At 46.4% G+C, this 15,209-nt stretch overlaps 1 protein-coding gene across 5 annotated transcripts in view; it reads left to right on the top strand.

Annotated features, from left to right (window-relative positions):
• The window catches only part of kazna (kazrin, periplakin interacting protein a), a 100,689-nt gene that overhangs the window by 26,684 nt on the left and 58,796 nt on the right, over positions 1-15,209 (top strand). For 4 of the 5 annotated variants that reach the window (XM_029833551.1, XM_029833552.1, XM_029833553.1 and 1 more), the window contains exon 3: positions 3,974-4,160. In XM_029833551.1, coding sequence (XP_029689411.1) covers positions 3,974-4,160 — 187 coding nt within the window. Of the gene's footprint in view, positions 1-3,418; positions 3,528-3,973; positions 4,161-15,209 lie in introns of those variants that run through there. The other variant, XM_029833554.1, reaches the window with a different exon arrangement.

Here is a 15,209-nt window from a genome sequence, read left to right as displayed (position 1 = left end):
GGTAAAAAATACAAAAAACAACAATCCTGGAGTTGTCATCAGTGGGGCCCAGCACCACAGCACTTTATTGGCTGCCCTTTCTGGATTCTATTGATGAGCAGGCGATTGTGGTGCAGCCTAAGTTCTGCATTGCAGAGGCAGCAACTGTATCACAGAGCTCAGGCTGAAGGCGCCTTTACTTTTTGATCTGGAGTGACTCTGCAGCAGCGATGCTGACGTACACGTATGTGAACGCAGGAAGTAAAACAACACATCAAGCAATACGTTCCTTTGTCAGTCAGTCACGATGTGAAAGACTGACTCAGAAATAGGGCTCATTCAGCCAACACCCCTGAATAATTACCAATCCAGCGACCAGTATGCCCCGATTCACTCCAGTGACCAGCACACCCTCACAGCTTGAGTTATGGGCCAATTATGCGACACCGATATCAACAGTGTTCATAACCTCTAATAAACCAGTGGGCATCACAAAAGGACTGCGGAAAAGAGGAAAATTCCGCCAAAGGGAATCTTTTGAGTGCAAAAACGTATTACACAAACATAAAGAGCCCCATTGTATATGCAGCATTTTCCCTCTCGGCCCCCCACCCTTCTCACCTTAGGCAAATATGTACGCAAACATATTCCAACATGCACACACTCCTGAAGGGAGATGACCATACAGATGTAAACACAAACATCATCTGCTAAGACTCAGACATGGCGTCTAAATGAATAGAGACGCAGCTCATCCATGAGATCGACACAATTAGTGCTCTTATGTATGTGTAAATACCGCATGCATGTCCCTGCCCGTCCTCCCCTGTGGCTAATGTATCATTTACACCAGTGGGGTCGTCTATAAATAACAAAGTGATGTTCATTTGCTGAGCGGGGGGTGACTTGTGTCTGGACAGATGGATGAGCGGCTGGTCCTCCCCTTCCCTGCTGCCTGCAGTAGGCGGTCAGGTATTAACTCATGTGATAGAGGCTTATGGTTTGTAGCCACTTCCTCAGTGTGGTGGTACTTACTTGCTAAGTTCACATAACCTTAGAATCAACAACACATCTGAGCTGTGAAATGAGGGGGCGGACTTTTGACAGCCGAACGTCAGATTATAGCTGAGTTGCCGTAATACGTGGGGGAAGTTAGCGTGGAAGCGATCTTAGACAATGGTTCCTCCTTTAAACGTTCTGCGACGTAGCGGAGAACTGGTTGGATAGATAAGTCGTCCAATATGATAATTTTGTTTTCCAAAGCTCTTGACTCAAAGGTTTAGAGACATTTGTGCGCATGCATAGTTGTGGGGGTGGTATATCATTTCTCTGGTTTTGGCAAAGCTCCCATTATGTAAGTCCATAAAACGGGCATCTTTCTATGCAGCTAACATTGATTAGCATTAACTTTATGATCAATGCGTTTTTTTAAAAATTGATAGTTTGCAAGTGCTGCACGTTTGGCTGCTGTAGTAACATCAGAGCTAGGAAGCCGTTTCAGAAGCCAAACCTTTACAGATTTACCGTACACGTGACATCCGTCCTTTATGCTAACAGTTAAGGCTCGGCTCTTGATCGTCTACAACACAATACCTGATTTTCTCGAGCAATTTTTGTTAGATGTAACTAGATGGATGGATGGAGGGGAGATTTTAACCTTTTGTTAATACTGACTGCTGCAGTATATACGTATATACACTGCTACTGTATATTAGCATCCAACCATCTGTCTGTTGTATCTGTGCCCACATGACAACATCGCTTGCTTGTGGTGCTTTAGCTTCAATAAAACAACAGCCTTCACAGCCGACTGCAGCTACTTAACACCAGACGTCTCTGTGGAGCTGTAAAGAGCAGAAAAAAAGCATTCTTTTTTTTATGTGCTGTGAGTGATCAGTCTGATCTGTTTACCACTGACCTTCACTCTCAGCTGCACACCAGTCTGTAGCTGTTACATATCTAAACAAGGCGACAGAAATACAGTAGGACTTTTGAGCTAATGCTGGTATGTGTGACTCTTCATCACCAGAAGTGGTGCAAGTTGTGTCCATCACTGAGCAGAGGGGGCATTGTTTTATCTGTTTTCTATTGCGCACTTGGGGGGGACAAGCTTGGTGATGAGGGCGTGGACATTAAAAGGAGTGAGGCTGATGAGATTTAGATGCATTTTGCATACAATCTCAATGGGAGACCACATGTGCTGGTAGCAGAGCCACTCCCATTCAGCTGACGGTGACGCTTCTGCCCATGGATTTAAGATTTCACCATTTTCCAAATAAATATTGAGGGCGGTTGTTCTTTGGAGCCTGCTTCAGTGTGAAGAACACAACACTAGTAATGTATGTACAACGGTGAAACGTGAGATCCATGAGTGGAAGTCTGGTGTTAGCACATGTGTTTTCTGTACACTGTATGCAAAATATATGTAATATATGCCCTCAGCTCTATCTCACCAAAACAGTGACAAAAAGGTGGAAATGTTGATAGTAAAAACAAGATACAGACGAGAAAAAAGTCACATAAACTTTGCAAAGATGGTAATTGATGAAGTGTGAAAAATGTATAATTTTTTTTTTTTACTCAGCCCCCCCGCCCCCCCCCCCACTTTACTTGCTTGTTTCATTTCCTCACAGTGATTTTCAGCTCAGTTTCTGTTGTTGTTTTTTTGTTTTTTAATGCAGACCTATTTCTCCACACCAAATATTAGCAGCACTACTGTGGCTCCCGGACAGAACAGGTTTAAACCAGGCTAATTTGGCTAACAACGGTTCATAAAGCGAAGAAATAGTGTTGAAAAAAGCACAGAGAAGAAGAGTAGAGCTACTTTTCTCTCAAGCACTTAACGTGCGGAGAAGCCATCAGGAGATGAAGATGCAACACCGAGATAATGACTGAAGTGGTGAGAAGACACCATCAGAAGAAAAGTAAAAGGTCGCTACTTCAGAACTCATAAGAACAAATGGTTCCATCAATTTCAGCATTCACTTTTCCCACGCAAACCAAAACAACAATAAGTGAATGTAAAATCTTTTATTCTGGCGGTTGCATCGCTCCTTCAAATAGAACAGGAACAGGAAAACAAAAATAAACACATAAAACACAGTGAAGTGAACACAAGTCCTATTTTATTTATTTTGGTACATTCTTGATAACAAGTGGAAACCCCATAAAAACAGTGCGCGGGCGCATCCATTGCTGCAGTGTGTGTTGTGCGGCCTGGCCATACCTCGCTGTGATGAAAGGTTTGTTTGCATTGCTATTATTGCTTTCCCTCCACACCCGCTTCTTTGTCAAACTAATGATTTCCTTCCCTTTTGTGCACAAGTGTGCACAGGGAGGTGCGCGCCGCGTAAACACCGCGAGAGGAAAAGCCGCAGTGTTTCACTGACCTCTGCTTTCGCAGGACAACTGACGCGTTTCGTGCGGGTTCGATCGAACCTCCACAACGGGGGCTGCGCGTTGGCTCTCTGGGGCTCTGTACTCGGATGGTCTAGCCCGGTGCCACCCCCCCTCCCGCTCTGGTGAATGGTACAGTCCATTTAAAAAAGGTGCTTGTCATCTCTCAGTGCTCTGTGTCCTTTCAACAGTCAGCTGCAGGGAGCACATTTCACAGGGGCAGTGCTGGCTCTTCAACACACGCACACACATCCACACACACCCACACTCACACGCACACATGCACACACACACACTGTCATGCTCCGTTACAGAACTCTCAGACACACAAACGCGCACCCCACACGCGCTCTGCGCTCCTAGCTGATACACGTTTTCCTCACCGGATGTCTCCACTTAAGGAAGAGGACAGAGTGTTGTGAGGATTTAACTTTCCCTCAGAAAGGGAGTGAGACTGAGCAGGGAAGGAGGGGAAGAAGGAGGGTTTTTCTTTTTTCTTTCTTTTTCCCCCCCCTTGAATGTGGGAACACCTTCCCCCGTCAGGAAATGGTCAACTTGTCAGCATGACACCTTGTCTGGATTGCCGTGTCTTTCTCAGGCGAAGATCGTGAAGATGATGGATGACAACAAGCAGCTGGCCCAGCGCATCGATGGGGCCATCCAGTCGGCCAGCCAGGAGGTGACCAACCTGCGGTCGGAGCTGAGCGCCACCAGCCGCAGACTGGCCGAGCTCGGGGCGAGCGACTCCCCCAGCATGCACGAGAGCCTGCAGCACAACCACAACGGTAGGAGAGGCCACACACTCCTGCATGTGTGCGTCCACGTGTGAATCTGTGTGCATGTGTGAGCTGGAGTCTGGACATTCTTTGCATATCTAGATGTAAATGTAGGAGGTCAGGGGGTCTCTTCTGGCTTCTGTCCCCGAGCAGTTGGAAGCCTCTCATGGTGAATAATTAACCTCGTGAACCTTTAAGAGGGAGCGGTGCTGCACTTCAGCAGGGGCGGACTGGTTAAGTTACAACCCAAGACTGCAGGTTCATTCAGTTCTCTTTTGAGTAGGCAAGGATCGGTGTCTCTGGAGGAGGAAGAAAAAGGGGGGCTGGTTCAGGGGGTTGCTGTAGGTTACTGTTACCGAGGGATGCTTGAATGGCTGCCCAGCCTGCAGAATGCTGTCCTCCGTGTGCTCATCCTGCAGCTGCTCCGCGTGCTCTTCCCCAACTTTTCTGCAACTCCGTTTGGCATCGAGGCCGGCGGCAAACGCACCTTCGCGCACGCCTCCCACCTTTTTCCCACGACAGTCAGCTGATGCAGCGTGAACCCACCGATCCGTCTTCGTCCTCCGAGACGAGGCTCATTCATTTTGCTGCCCTCTGCTTTGCGTGACTGCGGTGTCTCTTTAACTCTGAGGCGCGCTCGCGCTCCGACTGTTTCCATAGCAGTGTGCGTACCGGTGTGAGTGACGACACGCATTCCTCCGGGAGGGTTTAAGCACTGATGTCATTGTCCCTCGCTGCTCCCCATGAGCCGGGCTGATGCCTGAGACGTGCACCCTCGGTGGTGAAATCGTGTTCATCAGCAGGGAACGGCTCTTACATGAGAGGCGGAGGGATATGAGGTTTCTGAGTGTTTAATCCAAATGTGGTGGTCTGGCTGAAATGACAGCAGCTGTTTCGGGGGAGTTTATTGAAGTACTGTTGACGCCAAACTCCAGTGGGCTCACTCCTACCTCCATTTGACCAACACATTTGTTTCCCTTTTTTTTCTTTTTCTTTTTCTTTTTTTAGATCTTTACAAACCAAGCCCCCCTCCACAGACACACACTCTCTTCCTCTCACAGCTGCTCTTTACAAGCCCAGTGTGAAGAATCCAACTGGCTGGGATCAGCTCATTCATCACCATGGTTCACTGGCGTCCTGTGGGTGGCTGTTCAGGAGATGCTGCCTGGCACTTCGTATCCGGCTGTGCTAAACAGGCTAATGCGGCTAATGAACATGCAAATGAAACGGAATGTTTAAAAAGCCTGACCTACACACACATGCACACACACGGGGTCCAATTAGCACTCTCTGCCTATCCTGGGCCTGCAAACATGCGGTTCATTAAATTCTGTCTGTAGATGAGTAGGCTACATTTATGATAGCATAGCCTTGCTCAGAGAGAGCTGCTGAGCAGCATGAAAGGTGAACTCAAAAGGCAAGATGTAATCACGACTTGAGCTTCTATTGTTGGTCCATGTGCACGAGATTGATATAGTGCCTGTTGTACAGTTTATATTCTCATCATTGCCTTGGCTTTCAGGTTGTTATTGTGGTGCCCTCAGGTTCACCGGGTGGTGAACAGATTATAAATGGGTGGTGCAGAGATTGGTGCTTTGGTGCATTTGCAGCCATTTTTCAGGTCTCTTTGTGTGGACTCTGTTACCTCCTCACTGTGAGTCCGTGAGCGTATGTGTGTGTGCCCTCTGATGGACTGGGGACCCGTTCAGAGTGTATTCCTGCTGGGATAGATTCCAGCACCCTGACGACCCTAATTAGCAGAAACATGATGGATGCGGATGCACAGCACATGAGGTCTACTGTAGCTACTGTGAGTCCATCTGCCTCCGTCTGTTCCAGGATAGTTTAAAAAAAAAACCCCACTGTCACATGCTTTTATTTCACATCCTCCCCTGACAGCAGTGGTGGAGAAAGCAGTGATCCCAGGATGGATTCATTACATCAAACACACACATACACACCCGGCAGGAACACGCCACTATCAGATTCACATTTCTGACCAGCTACATGAACATTCGTGATGGTAAAACTGACACGATCCATGAATCCTGATTCTTAACCCAAGGATTAGGACACCCCTGTTGCTAAATACGAGCCGTGGCCGTAGCTCACATTTATTGTGTAATAACATCAGTGTGTCTCCTTGATACTGGCTCATTTCCAGTATAATGAGACTGGGAATTTATCAGGCTTGTCCCCCATTCATCATCTCAAATTATCTTCATTATCCTCGCTATGTTTTGCAGGAAAGCCCTTTTATTCACTTTATTAACCTGAATCCGGACTCTTGCCAGATCCTTTAAGTTGCTTATTAATTGCAGCCAAATATGAAAGATCAGCTGTTTAAAAGAGAAGACACGAAAATAGAAACCTGGATAAAGAATCTGGGTTGGAATTATTAATAATATTAATTCCTATTTACTGTTTTAGAAGAATTAAACCTTTCTCTTCAGCTATTTATTTGTCATTAATTAGGGAAACAATGAAAGGGGCAAGCAAATAGTTGGATTTTTGTTGAATAATCTCCAGTTGAAAATGCATCTTTTGGATGTTACTCATAGATAAAATTTCTCTATCAGTTAAAAGGGACGTCTTTTTCATTCACAAAACAACTGCACATAAACGACCCTCTTCTGGCTAAAACATTTTTAATTGTGTCATTCCAGTGGGGATTTTAAAAAAAAAGAAGACGGATCTTCCATGAAGGGCAACGTGAAACATCCAGACTGATTTACCGCAATTATGTCATTAAGCAGAGAAGTCTGTTAATGAGCCGATGACCTCTGTGTGTTTTTCACAACTCTGCTCCCTCAAAAAAAAAAACTTGCCGCATGATTAACATTCAAAATGAAACTAAGATTAAGAAAGGTGGAAGAAGATGCAGGATTATAGTTCTAAGTGCATCTTTTTGATTTTATCAATAGACAGATTACACACATTGTTTTGCTACTGGGTGAAATGCTTGATGGTTTTAATTTTCATGCACGAGTGGAGCGGCGCTCTGCTCAGCGGGGCTCCTGTCAGCCTCTGTACTCCACAAACATCCTGCTGTCACTTTATTAGAGGGACATTCCTCCAGAAATGCTTCATTAGCAACCAGAGCTGGGAATTGACATACAATGGTGGTCACGTGAAACAGTCATGGGTGTTAAAAGTTGATTTATATAACACACAAGGGGTGGAAAGAAAAATGCAGCCTTTAATTAGTATAATATAAAAAGTATTATTACTTTAGTTGTTGCACCTCCAAGCAATGAGATGGTGGAGTTTTTGTTTTCTCTCTGTGGTGAAACAGCAGCTAAAAATTCCCTGAGGTGGCAAATAGGAACAAACGGAGTGTAACAGAACAGGTGAAGGTAAAGGTGGTCAGTCAAAGAGGAGGGAAAAGTGTTCACACTACATGACTTTTAACCTGCAACAAATTGCTTGCTAACAATTTCCCATTTCAAACCCGGTTCCATTTTCATTCTGACAGCCAGCGCTCGCTCTCTGTCCGCTCCTCAAAGGCTGACTGGCACATCAAACCCTCCGACAGGTCTAAAAGAGAATGCTGGATTGGACACCGGCGTGGTTTGCTCTGTTCAAAATGTCCTTGCTCAAAATTGTGCTGAGAAGTTGTTGTACACATGCCTGACCTATAGGTGGCAGCATACTGTGAGTACAAGAACAGTTAATAGAGGTCGTCAACATACACACCTGCACAGAAACAACAATTGAGGGGCATTTTTTATAGATTTTTGACCTCTCGTGACCTTGTTTATCAGTAGAAAAAGTGCATTTAATAGATTAATACCTGATGCCTTTAGTTTAGAACAAATATGTGTTATGTGGAGGATGACGCAGCACTGTTGAGAAGATTAAGAAAAATTAATTTTACATGCAGAAAAAACAAACAAGTATGGTGTTAAGATGCACAGGCAGTCCAGTTCACCAATATTGTGTCGGCTCACAGCTTCACTGCACAAGTTGTACCAAATTAGCTCGTGCCCTCTGTAATCAGGACATTTCTCCAATAGCGCCCCTAGTGGCGAGTGTTTTTATTACAGGCCAGCGCGCGAGTTTCTGGGTTTTCTAGAGTTGTCAGATTTATCATGAATGTGGATTTTTGGCTTTGAGTTAGATGGTGTATTCAGGAATCAATAAAGTACTGCATTTCCAGGGTCAAACCCCTTTCCACAAAACAAAGCGCAAACTGATGATTTTTATTTTTCAGTTTCCCAGAGAGGCACCAAGAGTTGAGTGTAAATTACAGGATTTACAGTAAATTGCATTTCCTGCTGCCTTTTTGGCTGCACAGCATCTGGATAAGCGCACAGGCCATCACCGTTGGCCTCTCACTGTCATTGATTCGATGAAGAGGGATCGGCGTTTGACGCCTTTCCAGCTGGATGCATTCAAAACAAAGAAATTACCCCCCCCCCACACACAAAATAAAGTTTCACAGAGTGGTAATAAAAGTCCGCGATTTGTTCTTCTCCTGCTGCTGAAATTACCACCAAATTCAATTGCACGTCCTGATGGAGCTGACGTTTGATTCCCTGAAACCTAATGGATTGTGCGAGCCGGGGAATAGAACGGCATCTTTTACGTTAATGGCGTGTTTCATAGACATTTATTTGACGGTTACCCAACAGATGGCTTCTCATCAGCACGGCCCTCAAAAGCGCCAGTGAAAATGCAAATCCCGCAGTCGCCTCCGGCTAAACTTCATCAACTGAGCTCCCTCCCTGACTTTTGGAATAAATCTGAAAATTTGGAAGGGACCAGCGTCCACCGCAGGTTGTACAGTATTTCAGATTGGAGCCGCCTTGTCAATTTAATTATTAAGGCTGCAACCTGATCGTGCGGTAATTATGGACGTGTAACGCGTGTTAATGATGAGTGACGCCTGCAGCCACGTGCTCTAAGGTTGTTCATTTACACCTGCGTGTGTCAGACCAGGTGAATTAGATTGATTACAGCACGGATGCAGTGACGTCCCCACACAGAGCAGGAAAGTGATTTAAGCCGTCCTCATTTCATACAACACTTAAAACTTTCATTTGTCTCTACACAACACACATTTATCTTTCAAATGAACTCAAACTCTTGTTTTCTTTCTGTTTGCATCAGTTCCATCATGCGTTCATGACTGTGGGTCCTTTGTTTCGCATCGTTGGCAACGGCAGGGGCGGATGGGACAAAGAAGAGTCCCCGTAATCTGGGACAATCCACACGTTTGGTCATCCATCCAGGATGAAGTGCACGTGGACCGCTGTGATGAACTGTGGTAGCTGTGGTTGAGGAGAAAATAGGCTTTTGTGCAGTTTAAGAGAGAACAGATCATAGGTGGTTGCAGTGACATGATTGAGCCCTTGTGGAAACATTAGTGTGACAACTAGCTAATTTGATGGTCCTCCCATGATTTCTTTATTACCTGCACGATCCTCATTTTCCTTTTAGGAATGGGTCAGGTCCTGCTGAAGCTTTCTTTCTACTAAAAGGTTTTAAGTGGGTAAAAGGAAACAGACAGAGCGTACATACTGTTGTTTTTTGTTCCCCCAACAGGAGTGGACTAAATCTAATAAATGGTCACCAGCCAATCTGGGCCTTAGCTGTTAGCATCAAGGGCAAGCACATGTTAGCACCGTATGTCTTGAATAAATAATGGCAGCACACACGAGAGCATCCCTCACATTGTCCTTTCTTAAGCGCTGCTTTTCCCGTCATGCTGTTGTATGGGACGTCTCTCGGAGCAGCATCGCCATCACCATCCGTCCTTTCTACCATATGTTCCATATTGTGAACGCAGCCGACAGCAAATGGACCTTCTTTTGCATGTTCTGCTCAGGGGAACGCACGCAAACACATTAGGACAAATTTCCTCCTCCGGATAATGTAGGCGAGCATGATTTATAACTGTATTTGTGCCAGTGGTCACCGTGGTAATGATGAATGAGAGCAGCAGTGTCGGTGCGAGAATACGGAATATCGCCGTTACATCACACGCTGTGGAAATGAGCAGCAAGAGCAGACAGATCCTCTCTGCCCCTCCCCCCCCCCCCCCCCACCCCAGAGGACAGGCTCCTAATAGGCTCAGGTAGAACATGAGGGAAGCCTGTGCTCGTTGGCAGCCGTGCCCCACCCCAGGTGATTTTCAAACGTTGTGATACGGTGAAGGCTTTGGTTGGTGGGGGGGTGGGCGTCAGGGGGCTCCCGGAGATTTCGTCAGCAGTTCTTCTCAGACGGGATGGGAAGCCATGATGAAATATGCTGTCATGCCTTCTTTTCTTTTACTTGGGTGATTGATGGAGATTGTTTATGTGCTCACATGCAGTCAGACAGAAGGTGTGTGACAGTTGCTTCCATGATAACACTCTTACGGTGCGGGGACATTTAACAGGGGGCAGTTGGTCTTCCTCTAAGACAGGGGGTTAATTTTAGATCCTTGCTGCGGGGGGGGCACGTGGTGGGTGCAACCCAAGACGATAACGGTATTTTAGGCTGCGTAGAGTGACTGCACAAGCCTGCAGAAGCAGTTCACTTCGTCTTGGCGCACACTGTGGCCCCTTCACTCACTTCCTGCTTGAGCTGTTTAGGAGCTGGCAAATAAAGAGGGAGGTCAGATCAGTGGATCCGCCGTCTTCTCCCTCCAGCTCGTCCACTGAGGGATTCAACGCTTGCCTGCGACTCTGGCTTCAGATGACCTCATCGCTCTTTAAAAGTTGTTTTCTTGGCTTAGCGAGGTGTTAAATGTCAAAAAGTAACTACATCTATTGGACTCCGCACTCTTTAGTATGCTTTGGAACATCTGCTGCCTGGGTTCATAGCAGTCTATCCCTACCAATGAAAGACCGATCATCTCTTTCCCAGTTCATGTGCGTGTTAGCACTGTTGCTGTTAGCCTTGCTCTTCAAATAAACTGACAAAGGGGAATTAAATAGTTTATCAGCCCAAATAGAAACCTGAGGTGCACAGGGAGAAATAACACCAAACAGGTTTTTATTCGCCACTCTAACAGCAACAGCAGCGACGCAAAGAAGCTGTTGTTTCCGTGAGGTCCCACTCAGCCCCTCCTGCCAGGTTGAGCGATCATCTGCTCCACAACTGTCCGTCTCTCATCACGCCGGCCGCCTGTCCAGCTGGTGCCTGCTGGTCTGCAGCAGCAGATTGGTTCAACACCTCCCTGGCAGCAGGTGGGCCCGCTTGTCAGGTACAATAATGCCCCCCGCTGCGCTCGGGCAGGCTCTCGGAGCAATGAGGGAAAACGGCGTGTCCCAGGAGAGGCACGTGCATGCCAACAATGACAAACTGCATACAGGCTCCAGTTTGAAAGGGTGGGCAGCACTGACATATGTAGAGGATTGGCACAGCAGGCGGGGTGGGCACAGCGAGGGAGGTGGGGGGGGAGGGGGGGGGGGGGCGCCAGAGAGCAGATGTTTGTCATTACGTCTCGTGCTGGAGGAAAGAAAGGATGCAAATGAAGATAAACGCTCTCTGTGGGATCGCGCTTGTAACTGATGGGGAGGTGGGCCGAGTGTAATTACAAGTTCAAGCAGGCTGTCCTCAAAATGGATTTTTAAAGGCAAATATAATAACAGGAGACTGGCGGCAGGAGAAAAAATGAACAGCTGATGGGCTGCCATCACATTTCTATTAAACATTTCATTAAGATGCCCAGCTGGGATAGAGCAGCACCACCAGTGACCCCAATTATGAGTTAGCAGTGGATGGAACCAGATGGATGGATGGTTGATGGGTTTACCTGATACGAGAAGATCTGCCTTGTAAAAGGGCAGAAAAATCTGTCTGTGGGCCCAATTTAGCTGCAAAATGTGTCTCATTGTCTTTTTATTAGTTAGCCTTTGAATTCACCGGCAGGATGCTCTCAGACATATTTGAAGTAAGTGGTTTCATAAGTCACCAATGTCCCGTCCACAACACGCAGGTTACAACATGTCCAATTTCCCTGCTCCATCCGTTGCCAGGCCAACCGAGAAATTCACCCGTGGTGCCAAGTCGGGCAAAAACAATAATGGAATAAAAAGGGAAAGGGAAACAGGCGGCTGACGAAAGCACCCCAGATGTGCGCTGAGTGTTTTGTTTCATTTGCCGTACATTAACAACCTGCAGCCAAATTGCTCATTTCGGCTACATTAAGGCCATTAACGTGCTCTTCGGTTGCTTTTGAAAACTGGAACGTTCTCCGCAGCGACAACAAAACCAGGTTTAGCACTGGAAGGATTTTAAAACTGATGAGGACGGGCTCAGTCAGGGTGGGAAGTGTCCACCTGGGTCCTCGTGTGACCTTTCATCAATGCTTGGAGGGAAGGAAGGAAGCGGGGTGGATGTTTGATCAATACTCCGGGATCTCACTCGGACACACGAGTCATGGACAGGAAATCACTCTGATTGTCTGTGTGATCAGAACTTGTAGCTTTTCTCTCCTTGACAAACCTGTTGGGAGAATTCCCACTGGGATTAAAGCAAACATCCACATTTTTTTAAAAGGAAGGAAAAGCAAAGCTTCTTTTTAATTAACCACCCTTTAAAAATCTCTGCAGCTCGTCTGTGTATTCAAGCTGCTCGCACTCGTTATTGATGCGTCGAGTCGTTCGCTCGTCCTGGATCGATAAACGTTCCACTTTGAGACGCTCTTCATACCCTTGTAATTTATAATTTTGCAGGCCCTTAACCCACTCAGCAGTCTTAATTTGTACAGTGTGGTTTATTTTTGGAAGGAAAGAGCCTTTAGTCTGCTCGTAGCTGCGCACTATGGAAATGACACTTGAAGAAGTTTTCAAACTGGAAGTCCCCTTGAAGACAAACCTGTGCCGAGGTTTTACAGCCGCTGCTTTTAGAAGTCGTTTGCCGTCTGAGCTACAACAGACGGACATGGTGCAGCACACTGTGCGGCACTTCAGCTCTCCAGTCGCCACGGGCTCCGTCTCCTCTTCTTCCTCCTCCAGACGAGGTTCAGAGGAGGCTGAGAGCGAGAGCGCGAAAGCTTCTGTCTCTCTCCACCTGAAAGACGAGCAACTGATTGGATGCCATCAGGTCACAGATACTGTAAGTGGAAGATTTCTCTCCATCAGCCACTTCTTTGTGACAAGTGAGCTGCAATTGGGAGTTTGTCCTCCGACCGTGCGCCCTCCCACAGGTCTTTTGTACAGCAGCTTGTCATGTAGTACTCGTCCTTTGTACCTCCATTTAAGCCTCACCTTGTTTTCTTTTACCTAACAACAACCTGGGGACGGTGTAGGGGCGAGCTTGTTAGTAGTAACGATGGTGACCCTGTCTGTGACTCGCAGGAGTCACGTCGTCATTAGAGATGTGGTGACCGTCCAGAAACCCCGACCCTGACCCCCCCCAGGGCCGTTTTAGATACTTTTGAGCAAAATAGTTGCTTTTGGTGTTTGTGGTCAATCTGAGACACGTCCTCCACTTGTGTTTTCTTGCTCTGTGTTAGTGGTAATTAAGATGACTTGTATATATTTATGATGTTTCTCTGTCACTGAAGTCACAAAATGATGACCCTTACTTTTTAATTACTATTCAAACCCTGGGGTGGAGGGATGAATAGAGATCGAAGGATGATGGATAGATGGATCACTGAAGGTCCCTGACGGGCCTTCCTCTGCTAACACCCACATTCACAGTGCTAGAAGCAAAGGTTTAGCATCTATTACTTTTAAAAATCAAAATGTTTCAGGCACAGACTTTTGGAGAGCAACGCCTAAACCTTACCCAGCTGTGGGCAAACTACATGCAGCCTTTAAGTATCAGAGATGTAGCTCAATATGATGCTGAATATGCATATTTCCTGCTGGGTTTCGGAGGTGGGGGGTGGTTACCGCCACAGAACGAGGCCGCTAACAGTCGGATGTGACCGCGGCGGCGTGCCACTTTTCTGCTTTGCGAGGGGCACTAAGGAGAAAACAGGCAACAATCCCATTAAATGAAAACACCTACATCCACCTTTTCATCTGGATCCACGCTGGACCACTGCAGTTTGTTCTTCAATCCATTCACCTTTGATGTTCCATGTTGCTTTTGCATAATCCTGCCTCATAAATACCAAACAAGACCCTTTAGAGAACCAAGCAACCAATAAACATGACTTGTGGTGAAGATCCGTGTAAGGAGACGTGAAGAAGCGGTATTTAAACTTGATATGTCAGAAGAATCTTGAGATTGATTCTCTGTTTTTGGCATCTGCGGCTATAAGCAGCTTATATTACATCGCAAATCCTTTAGATCGTTCAACAACAACTCAGCATTTGTTCCGTAATCCACCCTTCATGCTGACTTTATCTGGAAGCTCCAACAAAATTCACTGATGGATCGCCAAAAACATCCACCTTATTATGTCTTATAAATCGGCAGCCTGGAACATGATCACTGCGTTCCAGATGGAGATGGATCAGCGGAAACAGAACCTGAGGAGACACAGGCTCTGTCGCCTCGTGGACATTTGATACCGGTCAAGAATATCGGGCCAGCCTGCACATTGTCCGTCTCCATCCGCCGAATCGACTTTCATCCTCCAAGGCTGCTGCGCCCAGACGCCACATCGCCACGTCGCATCGTTGGCTCTCTTTGGGCTGCCGCCCTGCTAATGGGCTGAATGTAGTTTTTTAAAGAACAAACTGTCTAGGGGTGTGTTTGTGTCTCTCTCTGGACTGTCTTCCATTGTCGTTGACCGCACAACTCGGACCAAACAGGTCAATCGTTTCATGTTTCAACCAAAAGCCTGAAAAAAATGTGATATCAAAGGTGCATCGATGAACTCTATGTGAGGCAATCATCCGTTAGCATGCAGCTAACCCAACTAGCCTGTCAATGTTTTGCTTCTCAATGGGGGGAGGGGGTACTAGCCCAAGTAAAAAAAACCAAAACTGTTCCGCTTCCATCGGGAATGTGAGGATTTATTTTTCCACACTCGGTTCTAAGTGCATTTGTCTGATCTGCCGACACATCGTCACTATTCTAAAAAAAGGCAAATGCAAAGCGGCGCTTTTGGGCTGTTGACTGACGTCCCTATGAAAAGTGAGCATTTTTGGAATGAGCCTATTAGAA

This window comes from Takifugu rubripes, chromosome 3 (assembly GCF_901000725.2).
Source record: "Takifugu rubripes chromosome 3, fTakRub1.2, whole genome shotgun sequence".
NCBI classification, from domain to species: domain Eukaryota; kingdom Metazoa; phylum Chordata; class Actinopteri; order Tetraodontiformes; family Tetraodontidae; genus Takifugu; species Takifugu rubripes.
Note: the sequence above shows the minus strand (reverse complement) of the source record. Positions and strands in the feature narration are given on the sequence as shown.